Here is a 22,163-nt window from a genome sequence, read left to right as displayed (position 1 = left end):
AGTAAGTGTTTGGGAACTGAGGACAATAATTGTTGAAGCTTTGCAGGTGGAATTCTTTCCCATTCTTGCTTGATGTACAACTTCAGTTGTTCAACAGTCCGGGGTCTCCGTTGTTGTATTTTTCACTTCATAATGCACAACACATTTTCAATGGGTGACAGATCTGGACTGCAGGCAGGCCAGTCTAGTACCTGCACTCTTTTAATACACTGTGACAGGGACGTCCCTAAAAAAGACGTTGCTTGGATGGCAGCATGTGTTGCTCAATAATCTGAATGTACCTTTCAGTATTGATGGTGCCAACAGATGTGTAAGTTGCCCATGCCATGGGCAATAACACACCCCCATACCATCACAGATGCTGGCTTTTGAACTTAGCGCTGGTAACAATCTGGATGGTCTTTTTCCTCTTTTGTCCGGAGGGCACGACGTCCATGATTTCCAAAAACAATTTGAAGCGTGGACTCATCAGACCAAAGCACACTTTTCCAATTCATGTCTGTCCATTTCAAATGAGGTCAGGCCCAGAGAAGGCGGCGCCGTTTCTGGATGTTGTTGATGTATGGCTTTCGCTTTGCATGGTAGAGTTTTAACTTGCACATATAGATGTAGCAACGAACTGTGTTAATTGACAATGGTTTTCTGAAGTGTTCCTGAGTCCACGCGGTAATATCCTTTACACAGTGATGTTGGTTTTTATTGCAGTGCCACCTGAGGGATCGAAGGTCATCAAAGGCATTCAATGCTGGTTTTCAGCCTTGCTGCATGTGTAGAAAGTTGTCCAGATTCTCTGAATCTTCTGATTATATTATGGACTGTAGATGATGGAATCCCAAAATTCTTTGCAATTGAATGTTGAGAAACATTGTTCTTAAACTGTTGGACTATTTTTTCACGCAGTTGTTCACAAAGTGGTGATCCTCACCCTATCTTTGCTTGTGAATGGCTGAGCCTTTTGGGGATGCTCCTTTTATACCCAATCATGACACTGACCTGTTTCCAATGAACCTGTTCACCTGTGGAATGTTCCAAACAGGTGTTTTTTGAACATTCATCAACTTTCCCAGTCATTTGTCACCTCTGTCCCAGCTTTTTTGTGTTGGAGGCATCCATTTCAAAATGAGCAAATATTTGCACAAAACCTTTTTGTTTTTGTGCAAATATGTGTTTTTGTGTCTATCAGTTTGAACATTAAATATCTTGTCTTTGTGGTGCATTCAATTAAATATAGGTTGAAGAGGATTTGCAAATCATTGTATTCTGTTTTTATTTACATTTTACACAACATCCCAACTTCATTGGAATTGGGGTTGTATATTTTTCTGGCACAAGTGCATTAGCGCAACAGTCAATGTCCTTGTGAGGTGCACATAAAACATGAAGAAGCTTCAGATGTGAGTGTGATAATTTTTTTTTCCTTTATAATCCAAACATGGAGTCACTCAGCAGCCACACTTACACAGGAAGTTTTAGTAGATGGGATATTGGGGGGGGGGGGGGGGGGGGTTAGAGAGGGGTGCAATTACAATTTAGAATCAGTGACATAAGCACCTGTCACACTGTGATCAAGGGTCAGTGTTAGAATCAAGGTAATGTATGAGGAACTGATACAAATTTTGGATATCTTGTTTTTGTTCTGTACGAGTCTTTTGCTCATTCATTAAATACATTCCTTGTCAGGTGATGTACGATGAGTCTGTCAGAAAGTTTTGTGCATGCTAAAAACTTTGAGCTGACATAAGACGAAGAACTTTCCCAGTGATTGTGTGATTTTTTTACTGTTCTGTCCTCGACTTGTTTGTTACTTCCACGATTTTTGTTTGTCACTAATGCAATTTTTGTTTGTTACTTCTATATTCATATCCTGTAGCTGACTGATGCTTCAGACTGGGCTTCTGATTGGCCAAAGCTGCTCATGTAGTCACAGTCACACTGAAGAAAAAGACAGCACAGCTGTGTGCATTTTATCTCAATGTTCAATTAAACAAACTGCAGGGATTATTTTACATTCAGTAATCCCTAGGAGAGATTGTATTTCCCAGACGTACAGATGTTGAAATGAGAGAGACTTCTGCGATTCTTCCATGACAGGGTTTACATGTTTCAGTTAGAGTTGAAGAGCCAAGAGCATTCGTTTATGTGGAAAAGGTTTTTAATGTACCACCGAAAAGAATAACTCAGCAGGAGGCTCAGGCTACTGCACAGCAGTACTGAAATTACTGTCAATGGAAATGTTTTAAAACACATTTCTGTACGATACTGGTGTGCCAGACATTGAAAGTGTGTGCAAGGACCTTGAGCTGTGTCTTTGTGAGTCTTTTAACAGCTGAGTAATTATCTCCATTCTTATTGTAATATGTTAATGGTTGTGAAGATTTACTGTGGAGACTTTTGTGTTGACATTAAAAAATACAACTGCCTATACAAGACAGAGATTTCATGATATTCTAGCCTACTATTCATGTACACAATTATGCTACAGATACTGTGATTGGGTTACAACATTCTTACCAGTTTTGTATAAAGTACATCAAAGTGATACTTGAGCGAAGGTACAAGTATCTTACCATAAAATTACTTTGGTAAAAGTTAAAGTCTCCTTTAAAAATATTACTTGAGTAAATGTCTTGCAGAGGTCTCAAACTGATTCCAGAAAGGGCCGAGAGGGTGCAGGTTTTCTTTGCAACCACCCACTTCACCAGGTGATGTCACTGATTAACTGATTCCAGCTACTCAAAGTGATGTCAATCAGTGAAATCACCTGGTCGAGTGGGTGGATGCAAAGAAAACCTGCACCCTCTTGGCCCTTTCTGGAATCAGTTTGAGTCCTCTGATTATCTGACATTCCATCCTGGTCTCACAGCAAGTCGTGAGTCAGCAGCACGAAATATACATGAATCTATTGGTTCGTGATACTGTGACGAAAAGCGCCTCATTTTTATCACAGCAGCACAAATTCATTTGAATTCATTCCATGATGGCTGCACAAAATTAAAAGTGAAGCAGGAGGTCGGGGGTGGTTATGGTTAGGGTGGGGGGAAAGAGTAAGATTAGGTTATGGTTAAGGTTAGGGTTGGGGGTAGGAGTAGGGTTAGGAATAGTGAGTTAAAAAACCCTGTCACGAAAATTTGACTCATTTCGTCACGGGAGCACGAAAAAAAAAATAACATAAGACTGGGCTGGACATTTACTGCACTATCAAAAGTAAATTTCTCATATAAAATGTACTTAAGTAAAAATATTGAGTAAAAGTAAAATCCAAAATGAGTGGAGAGTAAATGGAGACACGAAAAGAAAGTCAGTCTGGTGTCTGGAGAAATCAGGAGGGGGCCTTAAGCCCTATAAAAGGCTGGATCCAGTTGGTGTGGGTGACGGGATGAGTGAGCAACAGGTGAATGTATATAGCTGTAAATAAAGTTGCTGTTCTTTTTCTGAAGACACAGACTTTTTCCTGGATGACCCAAACACATTTTCTGTTAAACACAACAGCCAGGCTCTTGTCAAACAGAACAGTCATTTATAGCTACACAGTTGTGCCAAATTTAAGGAAAAGTAAAAAAAAAAAAAAACTTTCCAAGCATCACCACCACCAACCACTACAAAACAACCAAATGCAGCGCTCTTTACACTCTCAAATCTGAAACGCTTCCTTGCAAAAATTTTGAATAAAATAAATAAAACCAAACAGCCACGCCGGCCAGTTTTGCCGGTACTGAAGTTTTCCCCTGTTAATTCCAATCATGTGCTGGACTCCAGCGGGAGCAGATCCGTGTGTATGTGTGTGTGTGCGTCAGCGTGTGCTCATTTGGAGTCCAGAGCGCTGGTGGCCCCCTTTTCACCCTCCACAGTCTTCCTGTTCTTCAGCGGGGGTGCAGTTTTAACCTGTCATCTTTTGTTTTGTCTTTTAAATTAGTTTTATGTCAAACATGGCACTCGATGCTGCAGGGGTGAAAGGCACTGCGCTCCGGCTGTAGAGGACTGTATCTCTTCTCGGTGTACACTTGCACTCCAGTTTACTTTCACCTCTTCAAACAAACATTGCCCAATCAGATTTCTGCTGCTTTTATATTGTAGTAACGAGTAATGAGTATTGAAAATGGTTAGCCCCCTGGGGCCAACGCCGTCGCATATGACGGCTAAGACCAAGCTTTACTAAATTATAAATAACTTTTAATGATATGAGATAGAAACGTACTTTTTTTGTTGCTGAAATGTTAACTCTGCAGACTTTCGAGCCAGCCATCGGCCGTCTTTGTACTCCTCATAGAAGCTGTGTGATGACGTGCGCAATGTGTGTGTCCAATCCGAATTGGTTCACCGTCACATGGTTTTCCAAATCCAATCGTAGGGCAGATTTACCTCACGTGAAATGCCAAAGATCATTTTCAGGAGTGATATGTTACTAGTTGGCCCGTTTGAATAGCCCCCTGGGTGCTTCAATGAGTACATACTATTGGGGTCCAATGCACCCTGCGCCATTACTCACAGCGATCAGTGAAAGCAGATGGAGCAGACGGAGAGCCTCTGATGACAATCTCACGTGCTCAAACAAAGAGTGTGTAACTATCAGGATTGCTCCACTAGTTTCCATGTGAATCTTACTGGATAATTCTGTTGCTTTCTCGGCGTAAAGCACTGTTTACCATATTAATGAGGCGAGGGGGAGGGCCGTTCCTCAGACTGTAAGGAGCCAGAGTGGGCCAAAGTGTGAATGAAAGCTGCTTTAGGAGCAGCACAGAACACTCCAAAACACAGTAGAAGTAGAAATTTGTGATGTAATATAACACAGAAATTGCTTTGAGATGAAGACAAAAAAAAAAAAATGCATAGACCATTTTGTATATATTGTTCAAAATGTGCATTTGTGTTTATTGTTTGAACCTTTTTGTTGTACAGTCTTTCACACAAGACCTCAAATTACCTTTATAAAGTGTCAAAGCAGTTGTTTATTATAGTTTGCTGTGTGTTTTGAATAAATGTGTGGAAAATTATTTTCTGCCTTACTTTTTCCTTCCTTATTTCTGACTGTAAACCTTTATTACACTTATAAAACACAACAAAAGCATATATATTATGAAAGCACAGGTTGTCCTGAAAAAAAGAGACATAAAACTTGATTGTGGGATGCAGGGAGAGCTGTTAACAGCAATAATAATACCTTTATGCCAGGCGAGTGAACTGTCCAAAAAATGCCCTCGGACCCCAGAGGGTTAAGGGAAATGTATCGGAGTAAAAGTAGCTATACATTTTATTGAGGAAATTTAGTGGAGTAACAGTGAAAGTCGCCAGATACGTTAAGTACAGTAACTTAGTATTTCTACTTTGTTACAACACTGATTCTTACTCACCTATCACCATAAGAAACTGTTTGCATTTGTCCACATGGAAGTTGTGATGAAGTAGAGACTTTTCCAAACACCTTGTCAGTTGAAATGAACACTTTATGAGTGGCTTATCAGGCGCAATAACTAGAACTTGGAGCACTTTACAGTTTATTGAAACAGAAGTTTATGAAGCTTGACAAGTTTGAACCAGAATTGTCAGGAAGTGACATGCACACTACAAAGTGTAAAGGGGTCTGTTTATTTTGACTGTGGTTGTCTGTGTTAACTCTGTTAGGGACATTTTTCTAACCAGTTTTTTGACTCTGTAGCATTTTGTTTTGAATTCCAGAAAAAGTGAGAGAAGCAAAAACTGGCTGATATTTAGGGTTGCCAACTCTCTGAAAAATAAATAAGGGACACCTCACCCTTCCCAGCGTCTGTGTGAAACGATTTTTAACCATTTGACTGTTGACTTGACCCTGAATTTAGGTAGATGCATACATGCATTTGTTCTGATATGAACACGTGGAAAACAAATTATTATTTACCAATTTATTTTTAGTGCAAAATAAATTTTCACTCACAATTTCAATATGAGCATTCTGTCTTCTTTAAAAATAAATCTCTGTAGTGCTATTGCTTAACTTAAAATTGTATAAATTACCAAAAAAAAAACCAATAGAAAATTTGCATCATCCAAAACAATGTAACAGTGCAAAACAATGTAACAGTGCACATTTACACATTTAGTGTAATAAAAAGTGCAAAAAATAAAGTCTGAAAAGTAAACAATACTGTTATTGCGCACCTTTTCCATCCAGCCATTTTCCTTTTCTCATTCTCCCCTGTATTTTTGCATTCTTTTTTTTTTTTTTTTTTAGGAGTAGTAGTAACGACGTTACAGACATTGCTGTCTGTAGACATATCTGCAGTGCCAGTGTCGGTGTCTGTATCGATATCAGCCGTGCTGCTTTGTTATTGTTGTCCAGCGACCGTCGTCGGCTCATGACGTCGGTATCTTCTTGCGAGCAGATGTCCCTCGACCAATGAGATAAGAGTGATGCTGTATTGTCAACTTGTGTCTGTCAAGCAGGACAGAGGCTGGGATCAAATTTACCGTAAGTTTCCATATAAAGCGCCAGTCAATTCCATTGACATTTTACAGACTTTTTGATTCTCACAGAAATACGGGACAAACTGCGTCCCGTTTCAGGTCAATACGGAACGCACACTTTTATTTCCAAATAAGGGACGATTCCGTTTTTCAAGGGACGGTTGGCAACCCTACTGATATTAGCATGCTAATTAGCAGTGTTATCTGCTTTGGTAGCTAGCCTAAGATATTTATTACATTAATACACTGAGTGCAGATCCCTGCTTTGGTTTTCCAAAACTTAATTAAAAAAAAAAAAAACGGGATGGGAGTTGATATCTGTTCTGCTTATATGTTTGATTCTTTATTGATTTCCTTATTTATCCTGACCAGTTTTCTGTGTGGACAGAAAGTAGGATTTTAAATGCTTCAACATGAGTGCAGTTGTTTTTACCCTGTGCACCATTGAGGTGTTGAAACTGGGTTTCCTTTTCCACTGGCCGCTGTGTCAGCGGACAAGATTACTCAGAAATGGCCTGAATGGATTTCCTGCAAACATGGTGGGAAATTACTTGCATAGCTATCTAGTGGTGATTAGATTTTGGAGTAGTTTGGTCAAAGGTCAATGAGAATATGGCCTGCAAAACAGCACTTTTTTTGTATATCTCAATATCAAAGAAGCTTAGATGGATTAAATGTGGCGGGAATATTACATGATAGATATCTAGAGGTGGATAGATTTTGAAGTAATTTGGCAAAAGATCAAGGAAACGTGGTCAGAAAAGCTTTTTTTCTTGTATATCTCAACAACCAAGAAGGTCTAGAAGGATGCACATGGGTGTGCTTCAGGCTCGCTGTCTGTGTCCTTGGACCTACCATATCTCATGTCATGTCATCTCATGATTCAGCATATTGAAATACGAGGGCTGTCCGTAAAGTATAGGTCCTTTTTATTTTTTTCAAAAACTATATGGATTTCATTCATATGTTTTTACGTCAGACATGCTTGAACCCTCGTGCTCATGCGTGAGTTTTTCCACGCCTGTCTGTGACGTCATTCGCCTGTGAGCACTCCTTGTGGGAGGAGTCGTCCAGCCCCTTGTCGGAATTCCTTTGTCTGAGAAGTTGCTGAGAGACTGGCGCTTTGTTTGATCAAAATTTTTTCTAAACCTGTGAGACACATCGAAGTGGACATGGTTCGAAAAATTAAGCTGGTTTTCAGTGAAAATTTTAACAGCTGATGAGAGATTTTGAGGTGATTCTGTCGCTTTAAGGACTTTTCATGGTGCGAGACGTCGCTCAGCGCTCTCAGGCAGCGTCATCAGCCTGTTTCAAGCTGAAAACCTCCACATTTCAGGCTCTATTGATCCAGGACGTCGTGAGAGAACAGAGAAGTTTCAGAAGAAGTCGGTTTCAGCATTTTATCTGGATATTCCACTGTTAAAGGAGATTTTTTTAATGAAAGACGTGCGGACGGGCGCGGCGGCACAGGAAAAACACCTCCGTGTTGATAACCATTTGTAAAATCCAAGCGGCTTTTGATGGCTTTCAGTGGAGTGAGTATATGAGAAATTGTTTATCAGCTGGAGATGTTCCAACTTTTCCTCAAGTCTTCCAACAGAGGTGTTTTTCCTGTGGCGGAGCGTCGCGGCGGCTGCGAGCCGACGCTGCAATCCGCCCGCACGTCTTTCATTAAAAAAATCTCCTTTAACAGTGGAATATCCGGATAAAATGCTGAAACCGACTTCTTCTGAAACTTCTCTGTTCTCTCACGACGTCCTGGATCAATAAAGCCTGAAATGTAGAGGTTTTAAGCTTGAAACAGGCTGATGACGCCGCCTGAGAGCGCTGCGAGACGTCTCGCACCGTGAAAAGTCCTTAAAGCTACAGAATCACCTCAAAATCTCTCATCAGCTGTTAAAATTTTCACTGAAGACCAGCTTAATTTTTCGAACCATGTCCACTTCGATGTGTCTCACAGGTTTAGAAAAAATTTTGATCAAACAAAGCGCCAGTCTCTCAGCAACTTCTCAGACAAAGGAATTCCGACGAGGGCTGGACGACTCCTCCCACAAGGAGTGCTCACAGGCGAATGACGTCACCGACAGGCGTGGAAAAACTCACGCATGCGCACGAGGGTTCAAGCATGTCTGACGTAAAAACATATGAATGAAATCCATATAGTTTTTGAAAAAAATAAAAAGGACCTATACTTTACGGACAGCCCTCGTATACATTAATCTATTGGTTCGTGATATTGTCGCGAAAAGTGCAACATTTTCGTAACAGGAGCACAAATTTATTCCAATACATTCCGTGATGGCTGCGCAAAATTAAAAGTGAGGTGGGAGGGTGGGGGGTCTGGGGGAGTTATGGTTAGGGTTAGGGGAAGGAGTAGGGTTAGGTTTTTGTTATGGTTATGGTTATGGCTATGGTTATGGTTTTTGTTATGGTTATGGTTATGGTTATGGTTAGGGGTAGGGGTTAGGGTTAGGTAAGATAAAAAAAAAAAAACCCATCACGAAAATTTGACTCATTTCTTGACAGGAGCACGAAAAAAACTTGTGAGACTGGGTTGCCTTGGACAGAACACTTCATCTGCATTATCCCAGTTCACCTAGTTCTTATTGGGTACTGCTGTAATGGTTTTAATTACCATGTTCTCATCAGGTGCCGGCATAAAGACATTGTATAAAATTATTGTTTTCCTTCAGATTGCTGTCATTTCACCTTCACCTGGACTGAATGGGAGTACATGTTCATAACACGTACCAATTAATTATATGCATGCTTTGTGTTAGTGAAATGTTTTCATACTGTACAGATTTAAAATAGTTTTTGACATGCTTTTATTCATGTTATTTTCTTTATTTAGGAAAGAAACAACAAATGAGTGATAATTCATGACTGGATTGTGGTTTTGAGCTGTATAAATGTGGTGCCTCCCAGGCAATGATATGATATGTCTTGGGATAATCTAATAATAATAGAATATTCGGCCCCAGCTTGTATATCAAGCTGTTCTTAATCAAAATGAATGCAAGACCTGTCTTGTGGCATTTCAAATCAAAGTGGATTCATCTGATATGAAAAACTAATGAAGTGACTGTTAAGATTTTGTCGTCCACAATCTGCCCGTAAGTAGTTTTATGTCATGTTCATGTGCGGACAGCGAGCTGAGAAATAGTCACATTCAGAACATGTGGTTAACATTATGTGTTTACTCCTCTCCATTTTCCCACATTCACTGCAGTGACAAATGAGTGTTCAGTATGTTGCGCCAGCCTTGGCTGGGGAACTGTAAAGAGAACTGCTTGAAAAGTACATTTTTGTGGTTTTATGTAACTTTTTCATTAGGTCAGTTGGGTTTGTCACTAATAAACGACATATAGAATCTGATGTGATTAATCTAAGCACATGCAGCTTGATGTCCTGTGATAATCGTCATGTTAAATCTCAGTACATACAGTCGTTTTGCAATAATCACTGACTTTGTGACAGGAGGAATGTGTGTACACACGTCACTGCAAAATGTGGTGTGTTAAAGCAATGCGTTTCTTCAGTTCTGTCATTTTAATTTTTTTCACACTGAGTGAGTGTATTGCTTTTTAAAGGGTCACATGGTTGTGGTTTTCTGGAAATAGAGTTGGGTTCAGTGAAATGGTTGTGGTGTTGGCTGAGATGCCTGTCATACTTTAATGTATAGTCTAAGTTAATTTCAAAACAGAAGGTTCCTGATTCAAGACCACCCGTGCCAGGTCTCCATGTAATGAGGAGTTGTGTCAGGAAGAGCATCTGGCATAAAACTGGCGCTAAATCAACACGTAGAGCCATATTGGATTTGCTGTGGTGACCTCGAACAAAAAGAGTGAACCTGAAAGATCTTACGACGGCACTTTACAGACTGTCATGTTACAGTGAGAATATACGAGCTGTCGTAAACATTCACTTTACACCTTCCTTTGCTTTGTCATCATCTTCCTCTTTAACCCTTGACTTGACCCTTTTATTGTCACTTCATCTCTTCATGCTCTGACTCACACAGACGATTGCAGACATTCAGTTTAACAGAGATATTTTTGTATCATTGATTTTTTGTTACTAAAAAGTTCACAATTTACTCAGTCTGGTTTCTCATCACATGCAGATGAAACCTTCATTTGTTCAACAGATTTGGCATTTGATTGAAAGTAATCCTCACCCATTTTAGTGATTGATCAGTAGTTTATGTTATTTAGAAAAATGACAACTTTTTACTTGTTTTTGTTTCACAAATGATAGAAAAACTGCAGTTAACCCTTTAATGGTCAACTAACAGTTTGGTAGAGCATACTGACATTGAAAAATGTGTGGATGTTAAAGGGTTAAAAAGTGTTGTACACCAACAATAGACTGATGAGAACTGCTTTTATACACATTGAACATCTTTTAAACTGGTTCAAACCAGATGCAACATCAGATTTAGGAATATGATAATGTAGGTGCTGTAGGCATAATCTGGTATCAGTGGTTTATAAGAGGTTTAGAACAGATCATATACATATTAAAGCTGCTTTTAAACCTTTTTACACATTTATAAACCATTGACAAACTGCTGTGAAGTGGCTAAATTTCACATAAATTGGTTTGGGCTTGTTAGAATCAACTGAACGTTTGGATTTTAAAATGAGTGAAATATATTATTTACAAATATCTTCTTGATTTCTTAGAAAAACCCCCCAGATATTTTACTATTTCTGGCATTACTCTAATATAGTTCTTGCATATTCAAAATTTAAATTATCATGAAATGCACAAAGTGATTTATTTACAGATTCTGTTATAAACGCAGTGAAGGTTGAGAAGATCAGATTTCTGTTATGGGAGAGATGGAACTCAAACAAGAATAGAAATGACAAACTTGGTGAGGTATTATGATTTTTGAATTATGATGTCACTATTTTACAGTCCCACAGGTTAGAGTTACTGGCAACGCTAAAGACTGCATTTTGTTATTTCACTACATGAAAACATTTTGTTATTGTGCAATAATTTTGAACATTTTAATTAATACTGTATTCTGACTATACAACCCCAGTTCCAATAAAGTTGGGACGTTGTGTGAAATGTAAATAAAAACAGAATACAATGATTTGCAAATCCTCCTCAGCCTATATTTAATTGAATACACCACAAACACAAGATATTTAATGTTCAAACTGATAGACGTTTTTGTTTTTGTGCAAATATCTGCTCATTTTGAAATGGATGCCTGCAACACATTTCAAAAAAGCTGTGATAGGGGCAACAAAAGACTGGGAAAGTTGATGAATGCTGAAAGAACACCTGTTTGGAACTTTCCACAGGTGAACAGGTTAATTGGAAACAGGTGAGTGTCATGATTGTGTATAAAAGGAGCATCCCCAAAATGCTCAGCCATCCACAAGCAAAGATGGTGCAAGGATCACCACTTTGTGAGCAACTGCATGAAAAAAATAGTTCAACAGTTTAACAACATTTCTCAATGTTCAATTGCAAGGAATTTAGGGATTCCATCATCTACAGTCCAAAATATAATCAGAAGATTCAGAGAATCTAGAGAACTTTCTACACGTAAGCGGAAAGGCTGAAAACCAACATTGAATGCCCATAACCTTTTATCCCTCAGGTGGCACTGCATTAAAAACCAACATCACTGTGTAAAGGATCTTACCGCGTGGGCTCAGGAACACTTCAGAAAACCATTGTCAGTTAACACAGTTCGTCACAACATCTAGAAGTGCAAGTTAAAACTCTACCATGCAAAGCAAAAGCCATACATCAACAACATCCAGAAATGCCACCGCCTTCTCTGGCCTGAGCTCATTTGAAATGGACAGACATAAAGTGGAAAAGTGTGCTGTGGTCTGATGAGTCCACAGTTGAAATTGTTTTTGGAAATCATGGACGTTGTGTCCTCCAGACAAAAGAGGAAAAAGACCATCCAGATTGTGACCAGTGCACAGTTTAAAACCAAGCATCTGTGATGGTATGGGGGTGTGTTCATGCCCATGGCATGGGCAACTTACACATCTGTGATGGCACCATCAATGCTGAAAGGTACATCCAGGTTTTGGAGCAACACATGCTGCCATCCAAGCAACATCTTTTTCAGGGACGTCCCTGCTTATTTCAGCAAGACAATGCCAAGCCACATTTGCACGTGTTACAACAGCGTGGCTTCGTAGTAAAAGAGTGCAGGTACTACACTGGCCTGCCTGCAGTCCAGACCTGTCGCCCATTGAAAATGTGTGGCGCATTATGAAGCACAAAATACGACAATGGAGACCCCAGACTGTTGAACAACTGAAATCGTACATCAAGCAAGAATGGGAAAGAATTCCACCTACAAAGCTTCAACAGTTAGTGTCCTCAGTTCCCAAACGCTTATTGGGCCTCATGTATCAACGTTGCGTACGGCGATATTTGAGCGTATATGGGGTGTACGCCAAAACGGCTGTGCTACTTGGCATTTATCAATGTGGTCGTTGGCGTACGCTGCGCTGAAAATATACACCAGGTCGAGAGGTGGCGTAAATTATACACCAAAATGAACCAGTGCTGGAATCCACATAAAAATGAAGATGATTAACATGATAAACAGTGCCATTATACAAATCAATGCATATGTTACATAAATAACACTTTCCTGATTATACTACATAATAATCAATACAAATCCTGCCTTTGTGGGATTGTTATGGAGCATGATCCGTGGTCACAGCGCTGACAGGAAGGAAAGCGCTGCTCGTCTTTTTCTCCAGACTTCGAGCCTGGAGCCAGAGCAGCGCTGAGCTTAACTTCATGTGGTGTGATCGTTTTAGACTATGAAATTGATAATAACAACTGTAGTTTCATCATTCCCTTAATTCGCCCGTGCTGCAATCAGGTTTTGTCGTCTCCATTCGGTTGTCACAATAAAATAAATACAGAAATACATTTAAAAAATAAAGAAATCTGACAGATTAGGCGTGTCTTATTAATTGAGCGAGCAAATATCCACATGTCAAGAATTATTGACATGTGAAAAGAGAACAGTGGTCCCTCGCTATAACGTGGCCTTGGAGTCTCGCGGAGTATTTAGTCCAGTTTTGCATGCCTTTTTTTTTACAGTGTTCTGTGTTCTGCGTATCTGTTTATAAGAATCTTGTTGCCCAGAAGAGAAAAGAGCACCAACAACTACTCATAACTGTGTTTGTCACACAGAAACAAACACCTGCTGCAGCGAGATGTGAGTGGGAAAAGGCGCAGCGCCAGGACGCAGAGGCCCGATCTGTGAAATACTGGTCAGTCACTATTAATAATTTCTTATGTGTCCGACCTCGTTCTTTGATCGTTAAAATTAATTCGTTAGTTCTAAATGCCATCATAATTATTTATAGGAAAACGTTCTGTTTTTATTTCTCAAACAAATGTTTGGGTCTGAAAACAGTTTGGTATTATTTTCCTACTAAGGTTTGAACTTTGAGAGTGTTTACACATGAGAGAAAAGTGAGAAAATGTTCATGCCTGATTGAGAAAGTGTATAAACTGTGTAGTGAGGGGTTTTACAGCTTTGAAACGTCTATAATAATTGTAAAAAATAACGGTGACTACGTTGCGGTTTCGCGTATTAAAGGTTATTTTTTAGAACGTAACTCCAGCGATTAATGAGGGACCACTGTAACACTTTTTTGATTATACTACAAAACAATTGATATGACTGTTATGACGCCGGATGTGCGGAGGTGACACACCGAAGGGCCTGCTCCAACTCCTGGTTGGCCCGCTCTGCCTGGCCGTTGGTCTGGGGGTGGTACCCGGACGAGAGACTCACGGTGGCCCCCAGCTCCTTGCAGAAACTCTTCCACACCTGAGAAGAGAACTGGGGACCACGATCTGATACAATGTCCGATGGTATCCCATGCAGCCGCATGACGTGGTGGACCAGGAGGTCTGCCGTCTCCTGGGCCGTCGGGAGCTTCGGAAGGGCCACGAAGTGGGCCGCCTTGGAGAACCGGTCCACTATCGTGAGAATCACGGTGTTGCCCTGGGACGGCGGGAGGCCGTGATGAAATCCAGGCCGATGTGAGACCAGGGGCGATGAGGCACTGGCAGGGGTTGGAGGAGGCCCGTCGTCCTCCGATGGTCTGCCTTGCCCCTGGCGCAGATGGTACATCATGGTACTCCTTGGGCACCGCCGATAGATTGGGGGGAACTTGGACCTCCTCCTTAGCTGTAGTGCCGGGGGGAACCCAGGATCCTAAACACTCCCGGTGGCAGGTTTCGCTCCACTGCGTGACAACCCCGGACGACCAATCAATCCGGGGATTGTGTTTCACCATCCATGGAAAGCCCAGAATCACTCGGGAGGTAGACGGTGTTACATGGAACACTATCTCCTCCCTGTGATTCCCAGACACAACCAAAGTCACTGGTTGTGTCTGATGTGTGATTAACGGAAGCAGGGTGCCATCTAGTGCTCGCACCTGCAATGGTGCCGGCAGAGCCACCAGGGGGAGCCCTACTTCCTTTGCCCATCTGCTGTCCAGCAGATTCCCTTCTGACCCCGTGTCTACCAGTGCTGGGGCGTGAAGGGTTAAATCCCCACAAAGGATTGTTACTGGGATTCGTGCCGATCTGCGGGGTCTTTCCGCGTGTGTGTTATGGCCCACCCTTAGCCCAGTTTCTGAGGACGGGCGTTGTAGTTTGACCGTTTGGGGGCAGTCCCTCTGCATGTGCTCGCAAGAGCCGCAGACAAAACACTCCCCGCGGGCCAGCCTCCTTTGTCTGATATTTGATCTTAATTTGGCCCTGCTCGTGTCCATAGCCTCCTCAGCAGGGGGAGCTGTAGCCACACGGAGCTCTCTGGCAGTGAAGCGTGGGGACGACGTCTCCTTGTCGGAACCGGAAGGGGGAGGGACGGCTCGTGCCCGGTCACGCCCCCCGGCCTGCTCCCGACGATGCTCATTCAAACGGTTGTCTAAGCGTATAACCAAATCGACAAGCCCGTCAAAATCCCGCGGTTCCTCCTTAGCTAATAGGTGCTCCTTAAGGACCGGGGACAGCCCATTTACAAAGGCGGCGCGGAGCGCAACGTTATTCCAGCCGGACCTCGCTGCCGCGATGCGGAAGTCGACTGCATACTCGGCTGCGCTACGGCGCCCCTGTCTCATCGACAGCAGCACATTCGAAGTGGTCTCGCCTCTGTTGGGATGGTCAAACACTTGTTTGAACTCCCGTACAAACCCAGTATAAGATGTTAGGAGCCGTGAATTCTGCTCCGAAAGCGCCGTAGCCCATGCGCGTGCCTCTCCTCGAAGCAGATTAATAACATAAGCTACCCGGCTAGCGTCTGATGCGTACATGACAGGGCGCTGTGCAAAGACGAGCGAACACTGCATGAGGAAGTCCGCGCATGTCTCGACACAGCCCCCGTACGGTTCCGGAGGGCTTATGTATGCTTCAGGGGACGGTGGGGGGGTTCGTTGAACGACCAGTGGAACGTCTGATACAGGCCCAGGACCAGCCAGAGGAGGAGCTGCAGCAGCGCCCTGATCGCGCGCTTCCACCGTGGCGGCGAGAGCCTCCACTCTCCGATTAAGGAGGACATTCTGCTCGGTCACTAAATCCAACCGAGCCGTGAAGGCGGTTAAGATCTGCTGCAGCTCACTTAACACGCCTCCTGCTGACGCCTGCGCTCCTGGCTCTTCCATTGGCCGTTCACGCTCGAGCTGACGCCCCTCGGAATCCATGACGATGGCCGAGAAATCCTGTTGGGAAGGTGTCGTAGCACGGACCCACAACAGGGGGCGCAAATGAATGGACAATGAGTAAGCCAAAAGGTAACAATTTAATGTTGTGACAACACACAACTACACACACAAAATTTGTAAAGTCGATTAACACCAGGTGACGTGTGGGCAGGCTCGAAGATAGGAGACCCCAACGAGAGAGAGGCCGCATCCCACACGGCTTCCACCACCAACGGTCTGAAGAACACCGGAGCCGCCAAGTCCCGTATCCCCAGGTGACCTCTGTCTTCGGGTGTCGACCCTGGTACTGCTGGCAAAAAGTAGAGACAAGATGAATGAGTGTAAGTCCGTACACTCAGTGGTCCTCGGTCTGTACACAGTCAGGAGGGGGAACCTCCACCTCCGAATCACACACTCGTGCAGCTCTTGCTTAACCACTTATCTGTTCAGGGAGTGAGGCGCAGTCGTCGTCGTCACGCCAAACGCCGAAGTCCCAGATAAGGCAACGTCCACAAGAATATGGCTGCAAATGAGATCTGAATTAGTACACAACGTGTCAGTTAGCAGAGAAAGTACCTCTCGATAGTCGATTTCTCGGCGGGGAGGTGGAGTTGCAGTCCGGCTTAAGTAGTGGTGTAGATGAGTGACAGCTGGTGTGATGAGTGACAGCTGTCACTTCCTCTGGGTCTGGCGCCCTCTCGTGCTTGGAGCCCGCACTCCAAGCAGGGCGCCCTCTGGTGGTAGTGGGCCAGCAGTACCTCCTCTTCAGCGGCCCACACAACAATGACAGCCGCTTTTGACGCTCTATTGGCACGCGTCGTGATTGGTGGAGTTCTTTTTCATTGCCGTCTTTCCGGCTTCCATGTCGTAAAATGAGGGTGTGTCTGAACCAGAGTCTGAATATTTATGGGCGTGTTTATTATAATTACGATCGTTTCCACCCGCCGCATTTATCAAGATCACGTCAGGCGTACGCCAGAAATGGGCAGGTGCGCACTGCTTGATACATGTCATGGCGACTTTGGTGTATTTCAAGTTTACGCCGTAAATTTACGCCACAAGTGCGCAACATTTATACATGAGGCCCGTTGAGTGTTGTTAGAAGGAAAGATGATGTAACACCGTGGTAAACATACCACTGTCCCAGCTTTTTTGAAACACGTTGCAGGCATCCATTTCAAAATAAGTGAATATTTGCATAAAAACAAAAAATTCTTCCAGTTTGAACATTATATATCTTGTCTTTGTGGTGAATTCAATTCAATATAGGTTGAAGAGGATTTGCAAATCATTGTATTCTGTTTTTATTTACATTTTACACAAAATCTCAACTTCATTGGAATTAGCGTTGTATAAAATCAGTTAATTTGCTTTTATTTCATAATATACTTAAAATTAAGTAGCAGCAATAATTTCAGAACCAGTCATATACTGTGTAAAAACTGTACACTGTGTATAAAGTTGGTAGAACTCGTACCTGTTTTTATTCATACCTCTTTAACTCATTTCTCTTTAATGATGAAAAACACTTTGTTAAGTATAATGCAGGCTTCACCTTGCTGTTGAACTGAGAGAATTTACACTCGGAGAAGACAGAATATGTTTCTGATAACCAACATGCAACCAACAACTAAGATCTATAATAGCTGTTGGACTGGTAATTTTGCAATTTCAACTAAAAGGGCACTCATTGGGGTGTTGACCACTGCATTTGTTTTGTTGGTTACCCTGAACTACAAATCCTTTGAGCAGAAATACATAGTGTGTATAACAACAGCAGTGACAAGTATAAAAATAATTTTATTAAATAGTTTTGTGTTATTTATTTTTATTCTTGTATTTTGCAGGGTTTTTCTGTCTGCATGTATTTCCTGCATAGACTTCATTCAACAGCTTTCTGCTGTGTGAATTCAAACCATGTTATCTCGTTCTTAGTGTGTCATTCATCTTAGGATGTCAACTGGTCTAATTCACAGCATTTGGTAATGGAATAGTCGTTCCTGACAGATCTCTGTGTTTGTGTTTGACTTCATAGAAGATGAAGACCTTGGCCCAGAGACGACAGTCAGCTCCCTCGCTGGTCATCAGCAAAGCACTTACCAGATCCAGAAGCACATCCAGGTAATAGCATGCAGAGTAGTCCTGTAGTACTGACATCATTGTTGGCCCACAGTTCATCAGTTGAGCAATGATCTCTCATAGGTGGATTTACAGGCATAGCTGTTTTAGAAACTGAAGGAAAGTTTAACTCTTTGGTATTGGAGTTTTACTTCAGTCTTCCTTCATCATCTGCAGCTGTTGATTTAGCAATTTTGAATTTGAAAATTCAGATGCTCATTACTGCATATACGTAAGCCCGCTGATGTTGTTTTATTATTACATTTGTTTAAGATTCAGTCCCAGAATATGTAAAACAAGGATTAAGGTTTGCTAAAAGCAGCAGTTGTGTTCCTGTCAAATTGAGGATAGACAAAGATAAATTTGTCCCGGAGGTTCAGCAAAATGGGATGTGCTACAGCCATGTCATGATGTGCTAGAACCATGTGATGATGTGCTAGAGCCATGTCATAATGTGCTAGAGCCATGTCATGATGTGCTACAGCCATATCATGAAGTGCTAGAGCCATGTCATAATGTGCTAGAGCCATGTCATGAAGTGCTAGAGCCATGTCATAATGTGCTAGAGCCATGTCATGATGTGCTACAACCATGTCACAATGTGCTAGAGCCATGTCATAATGTGCTAGAATCATGTCATGATGTGCTACAGCCATATCATGAAGTGGTAGAGCCATGTCATAATGTGCTAGAGCCATGTCATGAAGTGCTAGATCAGGGGTGGCCAAGTTCGGTCCTCGAGAGCCACATTCCTGACACTCTTAGTTGTCTCCCTGCTCCAACACACCTGAATCCAATGAAAGACTCGTTAGCAGATTTTTAATGAGCCTTTCATTGGATTCAGGTGTGTTGGAGCAGGGAGACAACTAAGAGTGTCAGGAATGTGGCTCTTGAGGACTGAACTTGGCCACCCCTATCCTAGAGCCATGTGATAATGTGCTAGAGCCATGTCATGATGTGCTAGAGCCATGTCATGATGTGCTACAGTCATGTCATAATGTACTAGAGCCATGCCATAATGTGCTAGAGCCATGTCATGATGTGCTACAGCCATATCATGACGTGCTAGAGCCATGTCATAATGTGCTAGAGCCATGTCATGATGTGCTACAGCCATATCATGACGTGCTAGAGCCATGTCATAATGTGCTAGAGCCATGTCATGAAGTACTAGAGCCATGTCATAATGTGCTAGAGCCATGTCATGAAGTGCTAGAGCCATGACATAATGTGCTAGAGCCATGTCATAATATGCTAGAGCCATGTCATAATGTGCTAGAGCCATGTCATGATGTGCTAGAGCCATGTCATGATGTGCTAGAGCCATGACATAATGTGCTAGAGCCATGTCATAATATGCTAGAGCCATGTCATAATGTGCTAGAGCCATGTCATTATGTGCTAGAGCCATGTCATGATGTGCTAGAACCATGTCATAATATGCTAGAGCCATGTCATAATATGCAAGAGCCATGTCATGTGGCTATTCCCCAGAGCGCCATTCCTTCCCACTTAATCCTGAATAGAAAATCAAGGTGCATTTTAAAGCATCATAGGAAATCCTTGATCAGTCTTGAATGAACTTGGTATACGTAGTAGTTACGACCATCATTGGCACCAGTTTTGAAATCAGGATCAAATTTTTGAACTGTTCAAAAATTTCATCTCAGTTCCCCAAAATCATGTGTGTGGTAACTTCCGGGTGTTTGTAGTCTTAGTAGCTTTAATCATATTTGAATGTCTGTAAATGGTTAGCCTTTGTGAGTACAGCTTGAAACTTGTTTGATTGTGCTCCATCTGGGTAAAAATTTGAAGCAGAAGTAGCATTTGTTGCGGTTCTGGCAGAGGGTGCAACTTCTTCCTTTCATTTTCTTGTGGGTTGCATTGTATGCAGTTTATAAGCCATCCAGTTGCCAGGTCTGCACTTTAGAGGCAGCCTGTTAAGAGGCAAGCCGGAGTAAGCCATTTCATCCCATTTGTACAGTTTTTTTGGATCGTGGACGATTGTCATATGAATGGCGCCCTGTGGAATAGGGTGTTTTTGTGCTGGACCTCACCACAATATTGTGCAGGCAATGTGGAGCAAACCACAAACAAATATGCAACATTTTAAATGCCATTTATTTAGTGAAATCACAGACTTGGTGCCGTTCTGATGTTTCTCATTGAACACATATGAGCAGAATACATTATTTGTTAACAGGCAACCTCAAAACACTTATCTTTGAGTCAGCGACTTGTTAACACACGTTTGGCACACGTTTCTTGTAATTTACTCATAAATCCGTCCATTAATGCTGGCCACTGATTGGCTGAAAGCTGACTGTTTCATTCACACATGGAGTAAATCTGACCTGTTCATTTGAGTCAAATTCACCATCACAGACAGACATAAATCCACATAAAGCTCTGGATTTCTGAAAATGACGCCTGAAAATACTTTACTGTCATGGCTGGAAACATAGCGTTTTAAAGCAAGTCCCTCTGTGGTTTTCTAGTCTAGGTGCATTTCCCATGCCAGTGTCACACTCTGAACACACAGAAGAGCTGTGATGATTTAAACTTTTAAGGCGCCGTTGCTGTCGGTGATTACCACACCGACAGATCACACAGCACTTCATTCAGATCACACCTAATTGTGGTCGACTGGTGCTTTAAAAGTTTAATTCATCACAGCGTTTCATTATTCTGGTCTGTCATGACATGATCAGGTCTGCTGATCAGACCTGATCAGAAACAGCGCTTTAAACATTTAGAGACAGCACTTCGTTCATTCAGTGTTTACCACAGCTAGTCTATTCATCAGCATTCTGTACACAATGAAAATGGTCCCCAAGATAAAAAAAAATAAAATAAAATAAAATAATGTTAAATTACTCTGTTTCTGACGTGCACCACACCATGCAGTACCGACCCAAACCACTGGGTGGAAACGGGGCTGTCGGCATACGCTGGTTAATCGTCAAGGTATGACAGCAGCATTCATTTATTAGATGTATGCCTGCATGTGCCAGCGTTTTTAATACGGTCGGCATACGCAGGCTAAATCGTCAAGGTGTGACAGGGTCTTTAGCAAAAATGTGAATGGAATGTTCTTGTTGTGTTCAATATTGTCTTAAGCTGGTAGGATGACCTGACAGGACACAGTACATTATGATCAACATGTGTCTGTTGGTGTTGTGTGCTAGTGGCATGGTGTGCAGTGGTCATGCTAGCATGCACTAACATTTGACTTGTTACAATATGATTATGTGGACTTTATGTGTGGAAAACAGCAGACAACATGAAGAAAATGGATATCACTAGTTATTGCTAGTGGTCTTTGCTTGCTGTCCCTAGCAGGAACAACGTGTAGGTTCGATGATGGATCAATGGACATTTGAAGTATGACTTTTGTGAATGACTGATGGCTGAGTTTAGAAAGAAAAAAGGAATTTCCAAGCTCAAAAAAATTGATGAAGACAACTTCTATTTCAATGTTTTGAAAAGCACAATTATTCTTGGGTTTTGAACATTCCCAAAACTATGACTGAACTCAACCAACCTGATATCAAGACAGAAGATTGTATTCTACTGCCTCGTTTGGACACAAGTGAAAGTATAATCATTAGCAAATTTCCTTCCAGATCAGTTTAATTTTTGGTTGGCTCCTCTCTTGTAATGCAGGCTTTTTTTTTTTTTTTTGCAGAATTTTATAAAATTTTAATTGATGCATTGAAGCTCAACAGGACAACTTATGATTCGTCATTTCTGCATATTTGAACTTTCCATTTTGCCTGGATTATTCAAGCAAATAAGTCATCTCCTGGAAGAAATCCAGAGAATACATTCATTATATTGTTCACCCTGCATCTGTGTATCTGTTGACAAGATGAT

General features: G+C 41.9%; 1 protein-coding gene across 1 annotated transcript in view; it reads left to right on the top strand.

The window, feature by feature from the left end:
* Positions 1-22,163, top strand: part of LOC117525195 (rho GTPase-activating protein 20-like) — a 190,771-nt gene that overhangs the window by 19,908 nt on the left and 148,700 nt on the right. The window contains 1 exon segment of the mRNA XM_034187041.1: positions 18,205-18,290. Within this exon segment, the coding sequence (XP_034042932.1) occupies positions 18,205-18,290 (86 nt within the window).

Source organism: Thalassophryne amazonica, chromosome 14 (assembly GCF_902500255.1).
Source record: "Thalassophryne amazonica chromosome 14, fThaAma1.1, whole genome shotgun sequence".
Classification (NCBI taxonomy): Eukaryota; Metazoa; Chordata; class Actinopteri; order Batrachoidiformes; family Batrachoididae; genus Thalassophryne; species Thalassophryne amazonica.
The sequence above is the reverse complement of the archived record's forward strand: the minus strand, read 5'-3'. Positions and strand labels throughout refer to the sequence as shown.